At 37.0% G+C, this 24,936-nt stretch overlaps 1 protein-coding gene across 1 annotated transcript in view; it reads right to left on the bottom strand.

Moving 5' to 3' along the window:
• The window catches only part of NOL11 (nucleolar protein 11), a 28,410-nt gene extending 4,708 nt beyond the window's left edge, over nt 1-23,702 (bottom strand). The window contains exons 1-14 of the mRNA XM_070934750.1: nt 23,568-23,702; nt 20,939-21,052; nt 19,957-20,013; nt 18,152-18,297; nt 17,820-17,877; nt 16,312-16,453; nt 15,464-15,661; nt 14,674-14,750; nt 10,694-10,817; nt 9,315-9,412; nt 4,459-4,524; nt 3,811-3,995; nt 3,204-3,329; nt 1,263-1,490 (exon numbers count right to left, since the gene is read on the bottom strand). Coding sequence (XP_070790851.1) covers nt 1,263-1,490; nt 3,204-3,329; nt 3,811-3,995; nt 4,459-4,524; nt 9,315-9,412; nt 10,694-10,817; nt 14,674-14,750; nt 15,464-15,661; nt 16,312-16,453; nt 17,820-17,877; nt 18,152-18,297; nt 19,957-20,013; nt 20,939-21,052; nt 23,568-23,702 — 1,754 coding nt within the window. The remainder of the gene's footprint in view (nt 1-1,262; nt 1,491-3,203; nt 3,330-3,810; nt 3,996-4,458; nt 4,525-9,314; nt 9,413-10,693; nt 10,818-14,673; nt 14,751-15,463; nt 15,662-16,311; nt 16,454-17,819; nt 17,878-18,151; nt 18,298-19,956; nt 20,014-20,938; nt 21,053-23,567) is intronic.
• Nucleotides 23,703-24,936: the final 1,234 nt, after the last annotated feature.

The raw sequence follows: 24,936 nt of genomic DNA, 5'->3' as shown, positions 1-24,936 counted from the left end.
AAACAAAGAACTGAGTGATCCAAATTACAGAACAACAAGAATCAAAACCTGGGCACTTTGCAAATTAAGGCTGCTGGTCGTAGCAACAATTCTACTAAGTCTTTCAATCTACCAGAAAGAGAAAAAAATGTGACCAGTAGTTTACCTACATAGATTAGAAAGGGTTAACAGTGATTATGCATGTTGATATTTCTATGCATACATCATGAACACCAACATCAATTTTTCAATGAAGATTTAGCAGAACCAAATAGCAGTATTGCTACTTCTTGATTCAAGAGATAATAATTCCTTTCTGCAGGCAGTTTAATGTAGAGAGATAAAGTTGGGACTGAGGATCATGAGTTAAAAATAAACATATATTGAGCAGTGGCTTCTCAAAGAAGGAATGCAATTAAGGAATGCAAAGACTTGTTTGGTCTTTATCTTTGCAATCAGATATTGTAGTAGTGCAGCAGAGAACAATACATGTAATCCTTTACTTTTCAAAGGAATTATAAGATTTACTTCTCACTGTATCCAATTGATTCTAGGACAATAGTGGGATACTTGTGACTCTACAGGTAATTTCCAAAACATATCATTCCTGAGTAGTCACATTGCCTAAGGTGTGGCTCAAGCGAAATTGTTAATATTCTAGTGTGGTGTGCTAGCAAAAAGTCTAATCTTATGGCACTTTCTTGAAAAATAGCCACAAGACAAATGAGGTTAGCCATTAAGACATTTTCAGACTTTAGTAAATAAATCTCATACGCAACTTTGCTTCAGCTGCATACATATTTTGTAACAATACTGGTAAAATTTGTTAAGGATATGATAAACAATCTAAATACAATCCATATCAAAGTCTACTCTCACATATTATTTAGGTCAATCAATTAGTTCGATTAAAAACAATCTACATTGATCGGTGTTTCAATGTTTCATTCAGACTTAAAAAAAAATCTTAATATATTTTTTAGACATAGCTATTCCAACAACTGTTATTTTATGCAGTGGTTTCCCAAATGTATACTTTTATGTAAATTTTGGAGCAGAGAGTGAAAGAAGTTGCTAGAATCTGTTCACTGCTTTTTGGTGCATTGCTACATTTTGCTTCCAATTAATACTTTTTTTTAACATCCCCATTGTATACCACAATCAATTCAGAGGCCAAAGACTGTATCTGAGGGTTATCATTTTCAATTCAGATTATTCTGAATAGGAGGAATAATAATAGTTTCTTTTAATCATTCACATCAAAAATATATTCCAAAGGATACAGTAATGTTGCTTTGTGTGGCCCAACTGGACATGTTTCACTTAGTTCTATGTCTTGGGATTTCTGTATTGTCTGCATATCACAGCTATCTTCCTCTATAAGTTCAAAAGTGCAGCCATTCTGTACAACTTTAGACAGTTCATCCACTTTATTGTTTTCAACAGTATGAACATGATCTGGTACAAAATCTGAATTTATATTCATTTTTTCAAGATGGTCATCACCAATGCTACAAAGAAACAAAATGTTCAGAGATACTCAAATTTGTTTAAAATGTTATTTAAAACTAATATTGAAGTTGAAACCATAATAAATCTAAGACAGACTGTTTGCTGTTAAAATAGAAGAATATAGGGGAAAAATTGTTTTTGGCAGGCAAAATTGATAGGGATAATAGTACATCAAGGATGCTAAAAGCCATTATTGGTTAATTGCTTGAAGTTGAATTTTTCCCAATCTGAATCAGTTAAAAGAAAAAAGAATCCACAATCTGGATTTTATAAAATTTAATTTATTTAATTTATTTCCAATTTATATACCGCCCTTCTCCCTGAGGACTCAGGGCGGTGTACAGCCAGAATAAGAACATAAAATACAAATATTAAAAAACAGTTAAAATATATATAAATTTGGCCCAGAAGTTAAGAAATCACAAACCGATTAAAACAATTTAAAAAATTTCTTCTCAAGCCAGCCCGGCTTGCTGGAAAAAATGGGTTTTAAGGGCACAACGGAAGGCACTGAGGTCATGGATTCTCCTTATCTCTGGGGGCAACTGATTCCAGAGGGTAGGTGCCCCCACAGAAAAGGCCCTCCCCCTGGGGGCCACCAGCCTACATTGTTTGGCTGATGGCACCCTGAGGAGGCCCTCTCTGTGGGAGCGCACGGGTCGATGGGAGGTCGTCGGTAGCAGCAGGAGGTCTCGCAGATAGCTAGGCCCTATGCCATGGAGTGCTTTAAAGGTGATAACCAACACCTTGAAGCGCACCCGGAAGACCACCGGGAGCCAGTGCAACTCGCGCAGGAGCGGTGTTACATGGAAGCGCCATGTTGCTCCCATCACTACCCGCGCTGCTGCATTCTGGACCAGCTGGAGCCTCCGGTGATCTTCAAGGGGAGCCCCATGTAGAGAGCGTTGCAGTAGTCAAAGCGAGAGGTGACGAGGGCATGAATGACTGTGCACAAGGAATCCCGATCAAGAAAGGGCCGCAACTGGCGAATCAAGCGAACCTGACAAAAGGTCCCCCTGGTTACAGCTGTCAGATGTTCCTCCAAGGACAGCTGCATATCCAGGAGGACTCCCAGATTGCGAGCCCTTTCAGTGGGGGCCAAAGACTCGCCCCCAATAGTCAGTGATGGAGTCAACTGACTATATCGGGATGCCGGGAGCCACAGCCACTCTGTTTTGGAAGGGTTGAGCTTGAGCCTGTTCCTCCCCATCCAGATCCGCACAGCCTCCAGGCACTGGGACATCACTTCAAGGGCATCGTTGGGGTGGCCTGGGGTGGAGATGTACAGCTGGGTGTCATCAGCGTACTGATGGTATCTCACCCCGAAGCCACGGATGATCTCGCCCAGCGGCTTCACATAAATGTTGAACAGAAGGGGCGAGAGGACCGATCCCTGCAGCACTCCACAGATGAGAGGCCTCGAGGTCGACCTCTGCCCCCCGACCTAAAAGGGGAATTATTTAGGTTTGTGCAGTATTAAGCAGACCTGAATAAATAAGCTTGTAAAATGAAGAGTTATCCAAAGAAAAAGAGATGATTTATAGTAGCTGTCATTTCTTCAGATTGTCCACATGCAGATCTAAGACTAGTGTCATCTTTTCAAAGCCTTTTTATAAACACAAATTAAACTGGGGAAAACCCCACTATTTCAAAACAAACTTTTGCAAGAACTATTAATAAATTTAAATATAAACAGAAGTATGTATATTTACCTCAGAAAAATCTTCAGGCAAGTACAAATAACTGCTTCAGGGATATCAGGAAATTGTTGCAGACAGAGTTGCAAGAGATGTATATCTGTTTTCTCCACTGCAATTGCCATCAGTTCTGGACACATGCTGGAAGATAAAATAGTGAAGTTCTCAATATATTTAACATTATTATGATTGATTGCACAGTCAGCCACATGTTTAGACTGGATTTGGCATTTGTGTCACCCACTGAGTCCCCATTATTACTATTATTTTATCCTGCCCTTGTTTATCTATAAAACTCAAGATGACATACATATTTAATACTTCTGGCTTCCTATTTCCCTCACAATAATAACCCTGTGAGGTGGGTTGGGGTTGAGAGATAGCGACAGGTCCAAAGTTACCCAGCTGGAGGCCTAGAACTCAATCTCCTGGTTTTTAAGCCAGCATCTTACCCACAACACCAAAATAGCACTCTACTGTGTTAGTGTTTTATTATTTTTTCTGTACATATTTCCATACACCTTTTAAAAGTTTCTGGTTTATAACATAACCAATTCCCAAGAGCTATTGCTATAAAAATGTGAAGTAGGCTGTTTGTTAGAAAAGATTAAATATTTATTACCTATAAGAGAGGCCTTGTGTTTGAATCAGTTGTACCAAGCATCTGCGAGGATAGAATGAAGATTCTGCTTTACATCTGTTCACTAGAGCAGATACTATATATCCGATTGATGCTTGAAAGACTGTCACCGGAGTGCTAGACAAAAATGTCAGTAGTTTTTCTTCTACAGTATTCTGAGAAGCACCCTAAAAAAAGAAATATTTTACTTATTGGTTCCAACTTAATTATTTTCTTCTTTGCTAATTAAAATTATTAATTACTGGACTAGTTGCCCACCATGGTTATTGTTAAAAGTTTGGTCCATTAATTCTTCATGAGACCAAATCTGCAAAGAGAAACGTTTTTAAATATTTACATGTATCATAGATTAAGAAATATTTTATCTCTGGCTCTATTTTTGCAGTTTACAGAACACCTTTTTTTAAAAAGAATCACACTGACCAGATTTATTAATTACACTTAAAAATGCTAATTAATATAATCATGATATTCATCTTTAATTTGCTTTGCTGATACTTAAAAGAGAATTGCAAATTAACTACTCATTTAGGTACATACAGTATTTCACTACGCATTCGTACATAGAGAAAATGCCACTCAAGATTGCCACATCACCCTTTGTTTTCAATAGGGAGTGTTCATAATTACCTTAATAATGTTAAGAAGCTGTTCCACTGTCAGGGTCCCTTCTTGAGCATTCTTTCTTGATCTCAACTGCAATATTTGACAAAAAAATTAAGATTCTCTGAAACAAGTAGATAATATTCCTTCAAAACTAGGAATCAAGATTATGTCTTCAATGAGATCTCCATTCTAACATTTCATTTATTCATTTATTATGAAGGTACCATCTGGGTAAGAAAGACATCATCAGATGAAAAAAATCATGTGACCCAGGCTGTCAGCCTTCCAAGTAATGCATCCAAAGAAAACAGAACTCCAAGGCAAATGAGCTCCTCAAAGAACAGTTTATTGGCTACATCATATTGGCACAACTGGTGAAAGCCGACTCTGACATTTTCCACGGTTTTCACCTGATTAAAAGTAAAAGTTTCCCCTTTCTTCCCAAGTCACTGGTCAGCTGTCAATCCAAGTGCTGGCCGGTTGCTTGGTTACTTGCTCCTCCTCTGGCCAGCCACCTGTGAGAATGTCCTTAGTTCCCACAGGAAAACTTTATTGTTTTGGCTAAAAAATCCCATGTAACTATTTCTTTCCCTCCCACCGTTGTGTGGCAACCCTGAAGCCTCCAAGATGGCTTCAGCCAGGCTCACTTCAGGGTTGATACAGGCATTCTTAACACATATGTCAGCAGTGATTTTACCCACTACAAATGTAACAAATACATTTAAAAGTGTCTTTTCTATACCACAAAAACTCACGCTCCAGAATGGATCCAAAACAAACTGTGTAATAGGAAGAAATATGTTAGATTATGCTGAAATTGTTAATAGAACGGGGTGTGGTTTGGATGCCTGTTTCATCAAACCAAAATTAGGCCCTGAGAAGTGCAGAGCAAGTCATGCACGAGTTAAGGAAGTGAGGTGCTGGGGTGTGGTGCCAATGCAGGAAGGCCAGGGAAAGAGGGTGCGAGTGCATGAGAAAGCAGAGAGGCTTAGAAAGGATGTGTTTGTTTGTTTGTGTGTGTGAATGAAGGGGAAAGGAGGGTGCTCTGTGTATGTGAGCGAAGGAGGAAAGGAGGGTGTTATGTGTACAAAGACAGACTGGGGAGGGGGAAATTTACCTGAGTGACATATAACCTCACCCTCCGGCTTCCCAAATGACTTGGCTAGTGGGAAACTGGCCGGAAAGATTGCAAATGGCAATTTTATGATAACAGAACACTTAAATGAGAGCTGGTTGGCAGTTATGTAACTGTGGAGGCCCTGCAACAGCGGGAACTTTGAGGACCAATCATAAATCCCTCGTTAAGTACTGTCATAACTCTAAACAGTTGCTGACAATTGGTCATAATTTGGGGACTACCTATATGAGTTTAAGTGCTGCCTTAGGAATAAAGCTACCTAGGTGACTTAGAGATAGTCTCTCTCTCTCAGCCCTAGGGAGACAGCCATAGCAAACCACTTCCAAAAATCATGCTAAGAAAATAATGTACATGAACTATAAAATGAGTCAAAATCACAAAAAACCAAAACATCCCTCCCCTCACAACTTCCTAGTTAGGATTAGACCAGTAAATGTTGCTTACTGGATTGTTTGGGGGAGGCGAGTTAGAATCTGAAGAAAACTTCAACATTATGTGAATATTATGTATTATTATACTATAATCAATCAATCAATCAATCAATCAATCAATCAACATCTGCCTATCCCAGGTCCTTGGGAAGGACTTGATAGGTGGATAAAAATACCAAATTCAATATGAACATCTGGCTGACTGCGATGAACTAAATAATATTATAAATATTATAGAAATAGAATAACTGTGGCAAAAGCAGTAGTAATAGGTGCCTTGGGTGCAATCCCAAAAGAACACCATTGGCACTGGCAAATTCACCATCCGTCAATTGCCACAGGCAGCTTTACTCGGAACAGCTTACATCCTGCAGTGATGTATCCGTAACATCATCAAACATCCACACCTGGTTATCCCAGATCCTTGGGAAGGACTCACTAGACCAGGGTTCTGCAACCTTAAACACTCAAAGAGCCATCTGGACCCGTTTCCCACAGAAAAGAAAACACCGGGAGCCACAAAACCCTTCCCGTGCCTGACTATTTCTTGAGCAGCCACAAAACTAGCATATGTAGTTGAATTAAATGTTCTGTTTTCTTCTGAAACTTAACTTTTCTTGGATTTATCCATGGTTGGTCTACCGGGGGTTGAAAAGCTCAATAAATCGCATGCCGGCGGGTGTTGCACATTGGCGGTTGTGACTCATATTCTGAGTAACAGGGAGCCACAACAGAGGGATGAAAGAGCCACATGTGGCTCCAGAGCCGCAGGTTGCTGACCCCTGCACTAGGCAGACAAAAATGCCAAATCTAGTCTGACCATCTGGCTGACGGTATGACGAACCATATTAAAATTATATTATAAGATTATGAATCTTATGTGAATATCTCAACTCAGTTAATACATTTTATGTTTTGAAAAAAGAAATGGTGCTCTGAGAATCAAGGCTAGAAAGCCTGGGTTAGCAGCCACATTAGAGACTTGTGTGAGAGCTGATGGCAACTGCTTGAGAGGTGCATTCAGAGAGAACAGCGTTTCCACTTGTTCAAAGATGATCCAGTTATTTCTTTCTACTGATGGGAGCCCCCTAGTGACCCCATTTTAGAACTGCCATCTGCTGATCGGTTCCAAAATGACACCTTTAACTGGCATTAAAGAAGGGGAAAATAAACTTCCATCAAAGTTTATGGAAGGCTTTTCCTAAAAAACGTGCTGGGGACACTTTGAAAGTTGGGTGACTAATAGTCCTTTAAATACAAACATGCTGGCAACATGAATTTTTCTCTGCAGCTTCTGAAATAGGTGCCCTCCCCCCACTGTCAGAATCATATGATGAATGGAGGTTGAAAAAAAGGCAAGAAAAGGCTCAAGAAATACTTAGATGAGCCAAAAGCCTTATCACATAACAACAATAATAAAACAGTGCGTTGGAATATCTTCAAGAAATATAATTGGCTTGCAAGCAAGAATTGGTGGGACCACAAAATAGAGAAAGTAATAGAAAATGAAGAGGCTAAAGTGCCCTGAGACCTTAGAATTCAAACAGACTGGCACCTGCTGCGTAACACCTCAGACTTAACAACTGTTGGTAAGAAAGACAAAAAAGTCTAGATAGTGGAAGTGACAGCACAGCAGAAGAGAAAAAACTAGAGAATCACAAAATACAAAACTTGCAAACAGACTACGGCAAAAGAAAATGAAGATAATACTTATAGTGGGTTTGCCTCGGGTGCAATTCCAAACATCTGGAGCACCACTTGCACAAGATCAGCTTTGACAAAATCACCATCAGTAAATTGCAAAAGATAGTTTACTTGGAACAGCTTACATCAATGCAATGAAACTTTTAACATCAACCCAACAACATCTGCCCATCCCAGATCCTTAGGGAGGACTCAATAGATGAGCTCCAATTTAAACAGCTAGCTAATTATGCAACCAACCATAACAATGTCATATGTTCCTTAGTTTACCTGGTAGTTGTCACATGCCTCTCCTATAACAATACAAACACACATATAACACACACTCATGCTCTAGGTTGGAAATAAATAGCCTCAGAAACAATGCTATGAGATATAATTCACTGGTTAATTGCATTCCATTTTCTACTGTATATATTTTTAAAATGTTGAAATACATGTTAATATAAAGGCAAATGATATATACATGCACAAATTTTGAATCTTTTACATGCTAGTATACTCAACATATGCAATATAAGATCAAGGGCACATTTCTAGAGAAAGAAGTTGCATTTAGGTAAGAGAAAGAGAGTGCTCTGCTCTCATCAGTTTTGTATCTCAGAATACCACAGGGAAGAAAAACCCAACTCAAGATTTTTCTTTTCTTCCATTTTCAAGCTAATTCTCCATAATCACCACCCCAAGCAACAGTTAGCCATGCCTGAACGCTCATGTTCCTTAATATTGATAAAAACACACAGATGGAAATATGCTAGCTCACTTAATTCCATTAACATTTATGCTTTCCTGTCCATCCACAAGGTGACACACTGGCCCTTTGGGGAAAACACAATCACATCATCCAGCACTGTTCATACAAATCTGGACAATTAACAAAAACAGTTGAGAATTTTTAGGGTTAAACATATGGCTACTAATTGTGGATTCCACTATGCAGTATCAACTACAATCCAGTGATTAATAAAATAGTATTAAGGTAGTACTATAAAGTATTTTGGCCTGAAAATATAGAGTTAATGAGTATCTACATTATACAATAGAACCTCTGATCATGAATGCTTCTGACCACGACCAAATCGGGTTCCGACCAAAAAATTCACAATATTTTTTTTTTTGCAGCTGATTTCCCCTTCCGGGCCATGTTTTTTGTAAACGCCAAATTTCCAAAATTAGGTTTGGGTCATGACCAAATCTGGTTGTGATCAAAGTTATGAAACAAATTATGGTCGTGACCAGAGGTTCTACTGTACCAAGAAGTTAATTATCTGGTTTAGCCTGCATGGAAATCAATTAAGATTTGCCTGGTCATAAATTTTCACATCAAGTTTAGGGAGCATAGATGATTAATTTTGTTTCAAGTCATCTGAAGAAAAACCTTTCAGAAACCAAAATAGTTGAAGAAAAGCAATTTCATATTGCCATATTTCTTTAGTATTAATTCAACCATTCAATTTAGGGGTCACACAACTTCATGAGACCCTTGCTATTACTCAGAACAATCAGGATATTAATAATCTATACCGTGCTGAATATGTTTTATATCAGAAATTATATTATACACATAGGAAAGGAAATTTAAAATAATCACATCAAAATAAACATACCGGCCTCTTAGGTTCATCTTTAGCAGCTTTATCAGGTTCGGCACAGATTATGCCATCTTCCTGAAGCCTATTCCAATCAACAAGCATAGATTTCATTTCTGGAAAAGTATAATTTTATTTTAAAGGATGCAAAATATTTCTTGTTATGTTCCCCCCCACCCCCCAAGTTCCTGACAATTTTTTCATCTTCTGACTAAAAAATGTATTAAAAAATGTACATTTTGATCATATGTTTCAAAAAGATTTTATTTAGGATCCTGTGATGACAAAATTTCTTTCATCCAGGTCTAAAGAGCCTGCATTTTGTCATTCAGAAAACATCTAATTAGATATTCTTTCACTTTATAGAACATTACCTGGATTATTTCATTGGATTCTTTCCCTTGATTTCTTAATAGAAATAATACTATAATAATAAGAAGTAGACCTTGGTCCTAAAAACTAAATATGCAATTTTCTTCAGGCTTCTGTGTGTCCTTTAAAAAAAGATGTGGGTGCTTTTAAAAAGGTGCTGCACTCCCACATATTCTAGAATACCTCTTCTTAAACATTTTAAAAACTTGCCCAGTCCTTTGGTTGTTTTTTTTTTTAATGTTGGCCTCCCACATAAATCAAAGTCCTGCATGAACTTCCTCATATTTGCCTGTACTCTTCTTCCACAGTGCAAATTTCTCCTCCCCTTTAAGTTGTAAGCTGGTCAGTAGCTCCCTTTCCTTATCATTTAAAGAATCATAAACACAGATGAACTTCAATCATTAAGAAACTGTTTTATTGGGGCATTTTAAAATCAATTCAGAACTTTCAATTAATTGACTAATAAATATTACAGTTGGTTATACTTAAGAAATAAGCAGGAAGAGAATTGTCACCAGCTTTATTAATTGCATTCTTAGAACTTGGAGGAAGTCATTACAGCTTTTGTACTAAAAAGCTTGAGAACTATGCCTTCTAATTCCCCATATCTTTATGACCCTGTAATCCCTTTTATCGGGGTGAAGTCAGGGAGACTAAATGGAGCTGAGGTTTACGGGCCTATAAGGATTTGCAGCAGATATTTTTTCAAATATTTTTTTGTTGTACCCAAAGGAACATTTGTTGCTATCTAGGATTAAACTCTCAAACCTTCTGAGTGGGGGAGTAGAGGTCTTCACCTCTAGGCCACCACACTACTCAACTATGCGTTCTACTAATAAACAAAGCATAATATAAATTCTTTTGATTTTAACTGTTTTTAACATGTAATTTTCCAAAAGCACTCTAATATATTTATAATATATTTAATATAGAATAATGCTGACTCTGCAAATTACTCAGAGGGTGCTATACATAAGTGCTACTGCTATTACTATAATTGAAAAACATTGCAGTCAAGTTCCTACCAGAAATATATGTATCCTTGCTTTTTCCAACTGCAGCAGCCAAAGAGGATGTTTCACACTTGTATAGGATTACTTCTAATTCTCTGCCGTGTATTATGAATAGTTTATCATTGTAAGCCCAACACTGAAATAAACAAATACACGTAGTTTTTATATATTAGGTTAGAATATATTAGGCAGAAATAGTTAGTGAACATACACACTTTCAACTTTTATCTTTTTTATTATAATTCAAATGGTGCTTTTGGGCTGGAAAGAGTAATTAATGATTAATTTTTCAGAAGAAATTAAATAACAAGATGCTACCTCCTTTATATTTTATACACTAGAAAAGGAACCCATCTAGCCCTGGTGTTTTGCCACTTGCCAATTTTAACATTATTTGTTTAATCTCTACTGTGGATAGAGGAGCAAATAAAAAATGTTTTTTGTGTATCATCTAAATGCGTTAACTTAATTTTATTTTAAAAGGGTTCTATTCAGAAAGGATTTACATTGGAGCTATGTTTGTTTGTTTAATGCATGCCATCATACATGGATGGAGCTATGTTAGCCAGGAGAGAGGGAACGCTATCTGCAATTCAATCTCTTCATTATTACCTGGTCTCTTATTAATGTAGAAGTATCTTACTCTATTGAAACTGGGATTTAAGGCTTCAATTGTCCTAATGACAGGATCCTGGATATACAGTAACAATAAAAGGCTTAGGAGGAAGATGCCCATTTTCCTTGTTTCTGAGGGTTAGATATGCTCCTTTTAATTTTTTTAGTACTGAACAAAAATATTTTCCTTTTTGATGCCAGATTTCATTCTTCCAACAATTTGCAGATATGTCAGCCATGGTACATTCCAGCCTTTGGCGAGTAATTTTTACTGTGTCTTTGATTTATTCATAGAGTCTGAGTGGACCATATTTGGATATGCAATTTACACTTTTCTTACTGTAATTATTTCCAACATGAAAAGCATTTAGGTGAGAAGCTAATGGTGATATTTTTGGACTTACTATTTTCCTTATAGAGTTGCATACTTTTATCAATCTTTATCTTATAATCTACCCTTTTAGGTTTTTATCCTGTTTTGTGTTGGAAAACTGCCAGCAAAACTGGATGGAGGAGTCAAGCAGGGACCCAGCTTGGAATCTTTGCACAGTTGCAAATGGCATAAGTTTGATCTCCCATAAGATCCATGAAGCCTTATTTGGTCCTTCCCAGGGGAAATTCTTGTAATTTAGATAGAGAACAATAACATTACTTATTATAGTTCTTTATGGGCGGCTCTGGTTGCTTGTACCTGACATTACTGTTCCTGTACCAGAAACATCTATGGAACACATTAGTTAGGCCAGCTCCTTCCAATATTGGTGTTCTGCTGTTCTGGGATTTTATTCTACAAAACCTTTTGGCTAATATTATATAGTAGCTGTTCTTATCACTTTCCAAAATATCTGTAGATACTAATAAAGTAGGCTTTATTATAACCTATCCACAAATAATTTTGGAATGCAATACATTCATCATTGTAGATTTCTGATAAACTCTGCTTACTTGACTTAAAAACATTCATCTTATTATTGCCTTCATGGTGCCCCATTTTATGGTCAACAATAATAAAGCTGCCATTTTTGGGGGGGGGGAATTGCCCACATTCTGGAGCAAAACATTTTATTTGCAATTATATAGCAAATTAGAATTAAATAAATTGGATTTTGACATTCAAATTAAAGCCCAAAATTATTGAAGCAAGTAAATAAAATAGGCTTTTTGTTACTTGATGCATAATACTCCAAATATCAATAAACTATACAGATAGTCCTTAATTTATAAACTGTTTGTTTAATGATGATTCGAAGTTAGAATGGCCACAATTGAGCCCAGAATTTATATGGCTAAGCGAGAAAAGTGAGTTTTGCCCCATTTTACGACTTTTCTCACATTTGTTAAGTGAGTAACTGCAATTCTTAAATGAGTAACACGGTGGTTAAGTGAATCTGACTTCCCCATTGACTCTGCTTGTCAGAAATTTGCAAAGGAGGATCACATGACTCCGGGACACTGCAACTGTCATAAATGTGAGTCAGATGTCAAGCATCCGAATGTAAATCACGTGACCATGTGGCTGCTGCACAGTCAGAAGTGTAAAAAATATTTCAACTGACTTCTAGAACAAAATTCTGCTAGCTAAATTTTTATGTAAATCCTGACTGAGTCTCATCTGTTTTTTATATATTAGACCGGGGGAGGGGGAGGGCAATGTTACACTTTTTTATTATCAAACTTTCCTTTAATTAAAATAAGTCCTATCTTCTTGAATATTTTTCTACTATAAAATCTGTATTGGTTTTAAATAAAATGGTTACCCCTTTTGACTTGTTAGGCCCTCCTACCAAAAATAATCTGTTCAAAATCTTATCTGAGGTATATGATTCCTGTAAAGACCGCTGGTTGAGTTCCCTTCTCCATCTTAATCCCCAACACACATAGATTGTATGTGAATAGTTTAACAGATCTAATTTAAGAGCATTAAATTATGCTGAACGAAACCCAGCTCCTTGCTTTTCCGTTCACATTGTCCTTATATTAATTTTAATTTATTTTTAATTATTTTTTTAATGTTTTCCTCCGCCACCCATGTCTTTCTTCAATGGCAAGTGTCTCAGCCATCCTTGACACATCCAAGGCTTAATTCTTTGTCTGTTCAGGGAATTACCCTTCATAGATTTATTGCTCATTTTGCCAATTAGTTGGATATTAGTCAAAGAAAACCAGCAAAAATAATCTGAAAAGCTGAGTTGGGAGAAGAATAATTCGCTCAGCACGCCACCTTCTCTGAGGCTTGGTCTAACCCCTGTCAAATTTCACTTTATAAAATAGTGAAATTCACTGCTTTGTTTCATTACGTAACAGCTATATTCACATGGGATACACAACCTTTATCAAGCTGTATTTGATTTTGAATGGAATGCTGATGGTAGCACTCTCTAAAAAAAGATGAAGCCAGAGCAAAGTGAAAGCTGATTTATTTTCAATTAATTGTTACTGAATTAAATATATTTAATGTGCTAATTCCCCATGTATTAAACTATTTCCCTCATCAATCAAATTAAAAATTGTATTTTGCTAAAACATTTGAAAGGTCACAGCTATGATTTTGTGACCCACATGAAACATGAAGTTTCTGACAGTACAACCCTTGGCAAAACTAATGTATAATGCATTTCCCTCTCTCTTCTGGGTGACTGGATGACTTTAGAAGCATTGTTATGGATTAACACACTTTGAGTTTTATATATATAACATCTGATTTAGTGCAGCAAATGGATACAAATTTTTTCTAAGTGAGCCAAATTTAAATGTTTTATAAACCAGTGCATTCGAAGTCAAAACTTAATAACAATTCTGAATCCAAATGACAAAGAAAATAGAATGCAGAAATAAGTGCTTCCAAATATACGGATGTAAACTGTTTCAATTCCTCCCCGTGAAACACTACTTCACTACTACAGGGCATTGCATGCCAAAACAACTAGATACAGAGAGAGTTTTTTTTCCCCTTATGGCATCACTCTACTGAACACCTAATTCCCACAGTACTGTCTTATGTATATTTACCCATGCAATATGGCTGTATTACTATTATCCTTCTCATCTTTTCTACTATCTTCTCTTATTGGTATCATTTTTATTATTATTACTTTGTTGTACACTGAGAGCTTCTGCGCTGGAGTTAAATTCTTTCTGTGCCTAACCATACTTAGCCAATAAAGTATGCTATGCTGTTCTATTCTCTATTAGCAAGATAAGAAAAGGGAACACCTAGGCTTGAGATTCACTTATGCTAATGGCTTAATATATTCATCAACAAAAGGGAAAAATTTTAAAGCCCTGACTGAAACCATTTCTTCTTAGACAAGTATGAATTTCTATTATGACTGAATTGCTATAGATATATTAAAATCAAGTAACTGGTCTCAGCTTACTTGTCCTGTTGTTCCTTGTGGCAAATCTTTTGATGCTTCCAGAGTTTGAAACTTAGTATTCCATATTGAAAAGCAGTCTACCAAGAGGAAGGACAAAATTTATCAAACTGTGTGTGATTTATATATGCATAGTTCTCATTTATAAAATATCACTTGGAAACTAATTACAAGTATTCTGGCAATAAACTGTGTCCCCAAAGTAATTAACACATCAGATCATTTTTGTTGAATGGTATTAATAATCAAGTGTCCCATTTCAATAGGGCAGAAGCGGGCAATCAATTTCCCAAGAGGCCACATGAGAAACTGAGACTGGTGTGGATGGCTGATGCCGTCCCCCCACCACTGATGCTGCATTACCATCCCTGCTGCTGCTGCCACTATGCCCCCTCCCCGGTGTGGGCAACTCGGACTGTCCACAGGCCAGATGTGACCCATGGGCTGTAAAACGCCCAGGTCTACACTAGAGCATCGGAAATAAAACAATATCAAAATAATGTTTTCTGAAATCAGTGTCTCATTAAACATGAGTTATCAGATCAAAATAATCTGTGTCTCTTTTTCTATCAGTTTATAGAATCTTTCCTGACTTCCCTCATTGTTGATGATTATCAGTAAGTTCCAATCAGTTTCCATTATTTTTTAATTCTACATTTTGTGTTGCAAACAATGTATAGTAACTTGAGGTCCTTCCTGTTAATGCTTTTCCAAATGTCTCTTTGATGTTTTCCTTTTGTTTTGATCCAATTGTTAAACTAAGTTATTTTAGTCCAATTGCTCAATGGTTTACCTTTGACATTACTTTCTGAGGAATCCAGGCATCCTGTTACAGCAATATGGTCTTTATCAAGAATCACAATTGAAGTTCCTTTAAGAATATTTCCACCCACATTGAGTCTGAGTAGAACCGATTTTGGTAAAATCTGTGTTTCTGCTGTTTTACTCTCTTGTAGCGGCACCAGAATCTTATACACACAGCCATTGGAATCTGTGTACAAAATCAAGTCACATCTTGATTTACAATAATATGAAAACTAGAATTGACAGTTAATACAGATCAATGAACTTCGTCCACTGATATAGCCATCCCTTTTCTTCCCTCTGCTATGAGTAACCTACAGTATGTAGTTCATGTACCCACACAAACACAAGCCTAAACTAAGAAATTATAATAAAATAATTAAAAATAATGTAAGTATGCCACTTGCCAGATTACTTCCATGAACTGAAGAAAATTTATTTCCTTGCCATGAACTATGATGTGCTTTTAGTTCATTCTTGCTTGACATATGGGAATTTTGTTGGTGTAATATGTAAACCATAGTTTATGTTTAATGTTATGTGTGAACCAGACCATTATGACTTCTCCAAAGGCCCAAGACTACTAAAACAATGTTTAGCATCATGTGTAAATATAATCATAGTGTCCAGAACTAAATGCATTTTATATGCTTATGTGACTGTAAAAGAAAATAAGACCATTTGTAACTACTGACTAATGAAACAGAAAGCATACTATTTACAAAGCACACACTCAGGGTTTTTTTTTTCGGTATCTAAAGTAACATTGTCTATGGTATATTAAACTGGGGCTCTGCTTTAAAATTAAATAGAATTGGAAAATACAGTTATACTTACATAAACAAAAGAGTGTGATAACTTTATTTTTCAAATATGCCGCAAAACTCAGTGGAGTAGATGACCCAACTCCTTGTTCAAATTTAAATTTCCGAAGGGTGTATGGATTGCAATGCTGCACATATATGAAGTAATCCCCATCCTGAAAAATAAAGGCTTTTTAAAATATCCACATCTATCTTAATAAAATATCACAAAAGCAAGATAATAATAGTTTACATCACAGTTACCAGTTCAGTTCAGTTACTCAAAGTAACTGAAACCCTAATTAAATGACAATCCAATATGAAACACATGCCAATATAGTCATTGTGAAAAAAGCAGTGTCAAAGGAAGGCAGTCTAAACAATGTATAGGTAGTCCTTGACTAATGACTATAATTGGGATTGGAACTTCCACTGCTAGCAAAGTAATTGTTAAATAAGTCATGCCTGATCCTATTATCTTTTTTTGCCACAGTTGTTAAGGGAATCACCATGGTAGTTAAGCAACCATGTGACCAAATCTGGCTCCCCCCATCGACTTTGTTTGTCGGAAGCCAGCTGGGGAGTTTACAAATAGTGATCATGTGACTGCAGATAACTGCAATGGTTGTTAAATGACCAACTGGTTGTAAGTCACTTTTTTTCAGTATCATCATAATTCTGAATGATTGCCAAACAAATGGACATAAGTCAAGCACTGGCTGCAGAGTTTCTTTTATCTTTGTATCTGTAAGAATCAGGAAGATGAACCAAACAGAAAAACTCTTCCACCCAATGCAAGGCCTGGTTCATAAATATGGTATTTTAGCAGAAGAATTTCTTAAAAATTCAATTTGGTAAATTATGATGCTCAATTACTGAAATTAAAATAGCTTTTCTACATTTGAAGACTGCTTCACTATATTGTTTAAAAATATTCTATTAATTATCTAGTGCACACAAATATTTTCAGAGATCAGTTGATCAGATCCATAACACTGACATTAAATTTTTTAAAAATAAAGAGAAACACTTGATTTTTATAGATCATCTGAACATTTGATCAAATCTTTAGTCCTCATAAAACTGCCAAGAGTCATATGACTGCAGTAGGATATAAATGCAATAAAAATAAAGAAATAAAACAAAGTTCTCAAATAAGTCTCTGGTGTTTAAAGTGCTAATTAATACTATTCAGCCTTCAGAAAGTCAGTATCTATCGATACTGAGAAATAGAGCTGAACATTTTTATACCAATATCCAAGGATGGGAACTCTGTCACAACACTTACTGCACTGATATAAATGAAAGACACATCAACAATAAAACAGTGCAAAGATACATCAACAATACATCAAGAGTCCCTCGGGAGTTGGGCAGCATAAAAAGGCGACAAATAAATAAATAAATAAATAAATAAATAAATAAATAAATAAATAAGAATGGAACATATAGCTATTATCTTACCAGAAACAGCAGCCTTGCCACATTCAGAAAGTATCTACCATTTGGCTACTTTACAACTACCTAAAATATAACACTCACCTGCTCAGTAATAAATATAAGAACACTCTTTTCAACTCCAATTAAAGCATTGCTCCACCTAAAAATAAAATACATGGTTATTGCTATAGGGGAAAATGCAATCAAATAAAATATCGGACATTATTGCAGCTACCTAGCATTGTGTGTTATGGATTGGGGTAAAGATAAGGTAATATCATGGAGATGTAGCAGAAAGAAGAGGGAATCTTCTGTGATTAGTTCAAGTGAGGAAAGAATCTCAGTTCTTTCATTTGAGGGATTCAAAATGATGAAATACCAAGATCACAATTTAAATTTTGAATTTTAAAACTACTACAGGGAATGGCACTCACCTAATAACTTCGTTGGAAATAATGTTTTCAACTTCTTGTTTTGGATCAGCTAGCAAAGCATCCAAATTTTTAACAGCTCCACCCTTGAACAGGACTAAGGGCTCAGTGTGTGGTAATGAATGTATCCGATATACATCTGATGACAGCTGCAAGATAATTTTAAAAAATGAAATGAGACATATACTCATATATACATATGGCAACAAATGAAATATTTGTCAAAATAAATATTTATTCTAAATGATAATTTTTATTCCTCCAGCTTCAATAACCTTATGTTCCTAATAAGCAGGGGAATAAGTTTCATTCCAATTCTCTAGATAAGTGAACCTACACAAGATTCATGTCACTGGCTATTCATTCACTTCTCCAAAATGGAAATATTTTCTTGTTTCAGCAAAACAAATCTGATTATGATTTGAAAGAAAGAATCTTCACTGGCAAAAGGATTTTACTCAATTGAGGCCCCCATATTAGAGAGAACTCAAAATAATTTGTTAAGGAGGATGCTTGGGGTAAACAATTCCACTTCAGCTGCAGCCGTCAGAGCTGAATTGGGACATTTCTCACTGTACACCTATACAATCACTAGGGCGGTAGCCTACTGGCTAAAAATGACCCAGATGGATGCCAGCCGACTCCCTAAAATATGTCTAGAGGAACAGCAGATTTCAAATCCTCAAAGGTATTCCTGTCAGAAATATTGAACCGATATGGCGTAGGGTTCCCGTTGTGTGACACACTGAACCAAGTTAAACAACGGATTAAAGATATACATGGGCAAATGGACATGGCAACCCTTTCAACTAATCATTCCCTTAAACTGCTGACAGCAGTTAAAACAACTTTCACTCTGGAAAAGTATTTACATTTAGAAATGCCATCAGTGGAGAGACAGTTATTTGTTAAGTTTAGATTCGAACTTCTAGATACCAACGTTAGATTCGGCCGCTATCGAAAAATCCCGTATGACAAAAGAATATGCATATGTGGGGTAAACGTCGTGGAGGACACGGCGCATATAATATTCGAATGTAGTCTCTATCAAGAAGTAAGAAAACAATATCTGTCCCCAATTATAAATAAATTTCCCCACTGGAATATAAGCCAAAAATTAGCATTTCTGTTGAGGGCTGACTCTCCTCCCCTGGTAAGAGCGATCACTCAATACCTTAAAAGAATGACGGCAATACGAGCCAGTTATATCAAAAAACATTTTATCGATTGTAAGGAAGATGAGCTCAGTTAGAGAGGAGCTATCCTATTTGGGTTATCTAGTGTTGGCAATTTAGCTATTGAAATTTGATATTGTAAAATTTTAATGTCATCTATCATATATTTTTAGATTGCTATTTTTGTAACTGTTTTATCTTTTTCCCTTTTTCTTTTCTGTTTTGTTTGAAAAGGCCTTCGGGCTATTCAATAAACTATACTATACTACTCAATTGAGCTGATCCACTTCTTTATTTCTGGAGATAATCTGGTCTTTTGGTCCCTGTTTTGCTCAAGGACATCCCACTGTGATGTGTAAAAGAGTAGAGTCTTATGGTCATGGACCAGCATAGGGAGGAAGAGAAGAAAAATTGACATTTTTACTGATTCCTGATAACTCTGCAATTCTCTACACCATTCTGCATAATCTGAGCAGCCTTTCTCCACAGCAGGTTTTGAACTGAAGGAAAAATATAACTAAATAATAATCATTGCAAGCATAAAATCCACAACTTCCTTCAAGAGAATCTTTTGTTGAATTCAGGGTTCAGCTGCACGAAATAATTACTTTAAAATATATTATCAGTACTTACTGTGGCTTTAAAAACTTGATCCAAGTCAGTATCATCTTCTTTCCAGATCTGTAAAACCTTTTAAAATTTACAGAATTACCATTTTAGAAAGATCACAATAAAGTGTTTGCTAACTATTCCTCTTGAAGCTTGGAGAAAATCAAATACTTTTGAGATATATTTAAGATGATCAATCTTACAGTATTTGGTTTTAATGGCACACAAAAGTACTTGGCTGAAGTACTGAAATATATCTGCATATACTCTGGTAAAAATAAAGGAGTCCCTGTGGATTTTACCCTGCCAGTTATTGCCAACTATAGAGGGCGGTGCTCATTTCCGTTTCAAGGCCATTGAGCCAGAGTTGCCTGCAGTCATTTCTGCAGTCACATGGCCAGAATGACATCACGAAGCACTGTTACCTTCCCACCAAAGGGGTACCTATTTATCTACTCACATTTGCATGCTTTCTAACTGCTAGGTCAGCAGGAGCTGGGATGAGGATGGAAGCTCACCCCATTGCATGGTGCTTGGGTCTCAAACCTGGGCTCCTGGTTTTACAGCCGACAAGTCCAGTGTCTTTAACCACTGAGCCACCACGCTGCCTATATATTCTGGAGCAGCATCCAATACATACATCAATTAGATGCATGAAAGACAGGCAAAGAGATAAGGATGCAGTTTTGCTTTTCCTTCTTGTACTGACTTCCTGGCAAGAGAACTTATTCCTATTAACGTTTTGTTTCTTATCTAGGATTTCAACTTCACTTTACTAAGGAATAAAAGATCAACTTAATGGAAACATAGACAACACATTTAGCATTCCTACAGTATGCAATGTCACAACATATTTATTTACATAGGCAGTTCCCTTTCCTCCTTCCCTAGAAAGAGAAAATGGAAACAAACTTTAACTAAAACCTAGCATTAATTTCTAATAAGGTTCAATAAAACACTGAGAAAATTGGTACACGCCCGTAATCATATGGATTAGATATCATACCTTGTCATCATGAACAAGAATGAATTCTTCTGTTTGACTGTTCCATATGGCTGGACATGAAATTGTTTGCCCTTGTTTGACTGACCAGGAACCCAGTGGTTTTTGATCAGATACCTTGGAAAAAAGAAAGTTCCAAATAAAATGGGCTGCTCAGTAATTAATCAGTAATTAAGGAAATCAGAATAAAATATCACGATTCTGAGTTCAAATACATGATTTGATGCCACTAGGAAAAAAAAAAATCCTTTAAGCATTCTTTGAAACATTTAATAAACATGAAATATGGATTAATTTTTAAATCATAAGATATATTATTTTACATAATATCTGGACCCAACTGTGTTCAAAATTGGTATTTCAAAATTATTCAATTCAGATACATAATACTAACTTTCATTTTACTTTTTAATTCCTTATACAATTTAATTGTTAATCTATTTAAGAGCTGTATCTCTTTAAGGATATCAATTTGCAGGTATCTTGGAGACTTCTAGTATCCAGGCTAGACTGTTTGGTTAGTACATGTCCAGTCGCATACATTGACAACTTTAGTTTGCATGAATATAGGCAATGTAAGTCCCAAAATATGAACCTCGGTAAATCCCACTATCTAAAATTATTTGAATTATATTTGATAAGTGGTTTTCTTTACATTACAGTCTTTGCCTGTGTATTTTATTTTATATATTTCAGTACATTTTTCTGACAAGGGACACTACTCTTAAAAAGGGCCCATTGCATGAATCTCTGGTCTAATTGAAGAAAACAATGTTTCAAGAAGCAGATTAAAGATTAAAGAAAGCAAAGGCCATACAGGTACTCCTCAATTTACAACCACAATTGAGCCCCAAATTTCAATTTCTAAGAAAGACAATTAAGTGAATTTTGCCCCATTTTACAATTTTTCTCATCACAACTGTTAAGTGAATCATGGCAGTTGTTAAATTAGTAAACCAGTTGTTAAGCAAATCTGGCTTCCCCGTTGACTTTGCTTGTCAGGAAGTCGCAAATGATGATCACCCTGGGACACTGCAACCATCATAAATACATTGCCAGGTGCCAAGTGTCCAAATTTTGATCATTTGAAGCTGCAAAGCCTTATAATATTAGTCAAAAACAATGCTAAAATGTCCTTTAAAACTTTTAAAAATTAGAATAAATGGTATGCATGTGTGTGCCTGTATGCAGGATACAAGTAGTTCTCAACTTACGATCACAATTGAGCCCAGATTTATGTTGCTAAGTGAGAAACTTGTTAAGTGAGTTTTGCCCCATTTTACAACTTTCCTTTTCCTTGTTAAGTGAATCACTGCCGTTGTTAAATCAGTAACACGGTTGTGAAGTGAATCTGGCTTTCGCATTGACTTTGCTTGTCAGAAGATCGCAAAAGAGGATCACATGACATGGCAACCGTCATAAATATGAACCAGTTATGAAGCATCCAAATGTAAATCACGTGACTACGGGGATGCTGCAATGGTCATAAGTCACTTTTGTCAGTGCTGTGGTAACTTTGAATGGCCACTAAATGAACTGTTGTAAATTGAGGACTACCTGTAGTGGGAATGGGACAACTTGCCACAGGCAATTCACCATGGCCAACTCGCCATGGTCAACTCACCACAGCCAACTCGCCCGTGGGACAACTGGCTGTGGGACAATTTAACAATTCTATTTAATGATTTAAAATAATTTTATATAAATTTATATATTAAAAATAATATATATTATATTTATAATTTATAATATATATTATATATTAAAATAATATTTATATTATATAAATATTTACATTATATTTATATATTAAAATTATTTTAATATATAAATAATATATAAAATTTATATTATAAATATAAATATTTACATTATATTTATATATTAAAAATTATTTTAATGTTTCTCATTCACATTTCATTCTGTCCTTCCTTTTGCATCCTTTCTTTAATGATTCTATTCCACCATTTCTTTGATATTAGTGGAACTCTTGTCCCGCACCGAGTTGTCCTGAGGCAAGATGGCCATGGCCAGTTGTCTTGCAGCGAGTTGCCCATGGCAAGTTGACTGTGGCGAGTTAGCCATGGTGAGTTGGCCGTGGCGAATTGTCATAGACCCCCCCAACCTGCGCCTTCCACAAGGCCAGGACTTCGGTGCCCAGAATCCCCCAGTCCAACAGAAGTGGCTGCAAGTTGTCATTTCACGTGGGTTAAAGAGGCACCCGGAGAAATCTTCAAAGCAGAGAGGAGAAATACCCTCTACGTGGTGAGGTGATAAGTACAGATTTCAAAGGGTCGCCACAGATTCGGTTCCATGGACACCAAACCCGCATCGCCCCTGCCAGGGTCGTCACATCACTGGGACTCTGCTTCCCAAGCACGAGGCTGCGCACTAAGAACCCGGGCTCCCTTAGCCGCGTTAAAAGGGGCGCAGACGCCGCATCCGGGCCGCAAAGAGACACCGAAAATCCTCTCTCTCTGTTGCTGCTGCTGCTGCTGCTGCAGCCTGTGGATTTTCGCGCCCCGCTCGCCCTTTTCAGCAGCCCTTGTGCGACCCCGTCCTTACCTCGCCGCAGAGCCCCAGGACCGCGGGCATCGGCCCTCTCGCCTAGCTCCAGTGGTCTTGCCTTTACCTTATACAGCGTCACCGTCCGACCTCGATCCGTGACCAGCACCCGGTCCTCGTCCGGCGGCTCCAGTCCCAGCGGCGCCTGAGGGAGAGTCCCGGGCAAGCTGCACAACGTGAACCATTCTCGGAAAGCCGCCATCTTGCAAAGCGCGCGAGAACTTGGAGGTCAAGCATCGCGAGAGGGAAGACCGCAATGCGCCTGCGTTACGATTCTCCCCCCCCCCCTGCCCTCTCTCTCTCTCCCCCCCCCTCCTCTCCAATGCGCCGTACTCCCAGCGGTACGCAAGCGCGGTTGTGCCTTCTGCGGTTCAGGAAAACCTGCAGCGCTCCCTGTTGGAAAGCGAACGCGACGCAAGCGTTAGAGTATGACATGGGCCAGATAGGTCTAGGGAGCTTTAACGTTGGATGAAGGTTAGTGCCTGGGATTGCTTTATTTCTTTCGGAGAAAGATGTATTGACCTGCCTATTCCTATAACCCGGTTTTCCCCGAAAAACTGAACCGTAAACTAGACATACAGGTTGGTTTTACGCAACAGTAAACTAGCCACTGATCGTTGTGTGGTGTGCAAACCCAATGTGTGTGTGGTGCAGTCTTTAAAGAATCTACTCATTGTCTGAAGCTGGCGATGGAAATTTGTGATCCTGGTTTACTGTAGTGTATGGTAGCTATTGTGTGTTTTCAGTATTTTATGTATTCTTATTGCTAACTTTTTTTTTTTTTGCTATGATGCTATGTACAACGTAGATAAAATAAATAAACACTGACAGTCATGATGCCAGTGTGAATCAATTTAATAAGATTTGAGCTGCGTTGTATTAACAGACAGAACCTTCATTACAGCCTTTAGGACAAAAAACACTAGATAGGCATACAGGTAGCCCTTGAATTACGACAGAGGTCTTCAAACTTGGCAGCTTTAAGACTTGTGGACTTCAACTCCTAGAATTCTCCAGCCACCTATGCTGGAGCCAGCATAGCATAAACTATGCTGGCTGGAGAATTCTGGAAGTTGAAGTCCACAAGTCTTAAAGCTGCCAAGTTTGAAGACCTCTGAATTATGACCACAATTTCTGTTGCTAGACAAGACAGTTTGTGACTTTTGCCCCATTCTACGACTTTTCTTGCCACAGATGTTCAGTGAATCACTGCAGTTAAGTTAGTAACACGGTTAAGTGAATCTAGCTTCCCCATTGATTTGCTTGTTAGAAGGTCGCAAAAGGTAATTTATTTATTTTATTTTATTTATTTTAATTAGATTTATATGCCGCCCTATCTCCATAGAACTCAGGGTGGCTCACAACAATTAAGATATACAATCTCAATCCAAATAAGAAACATGTTAAAATACATATTAAACGCATATTAAAATACA

Source organism: Pituophis catenifer, unplaced genomic scaffold (assembly GCF_029215685.1).
Source record: "Pituophis catenifer annectens isolate HBS135680 unplaced genomic scaffold, rPitCat1.0.hap2 SCAF_2, whole genome shotgun sequence".
Taxonomy (NCBI): Eukaryota; Metazoa; Chordata; class Lepidosauria; order Squamata; family Colubridae; genus Pituophis; species Pituophis catenifer.
This window is presented reverse-complemented; position numbering and strand designations above follow the sequence as displayed.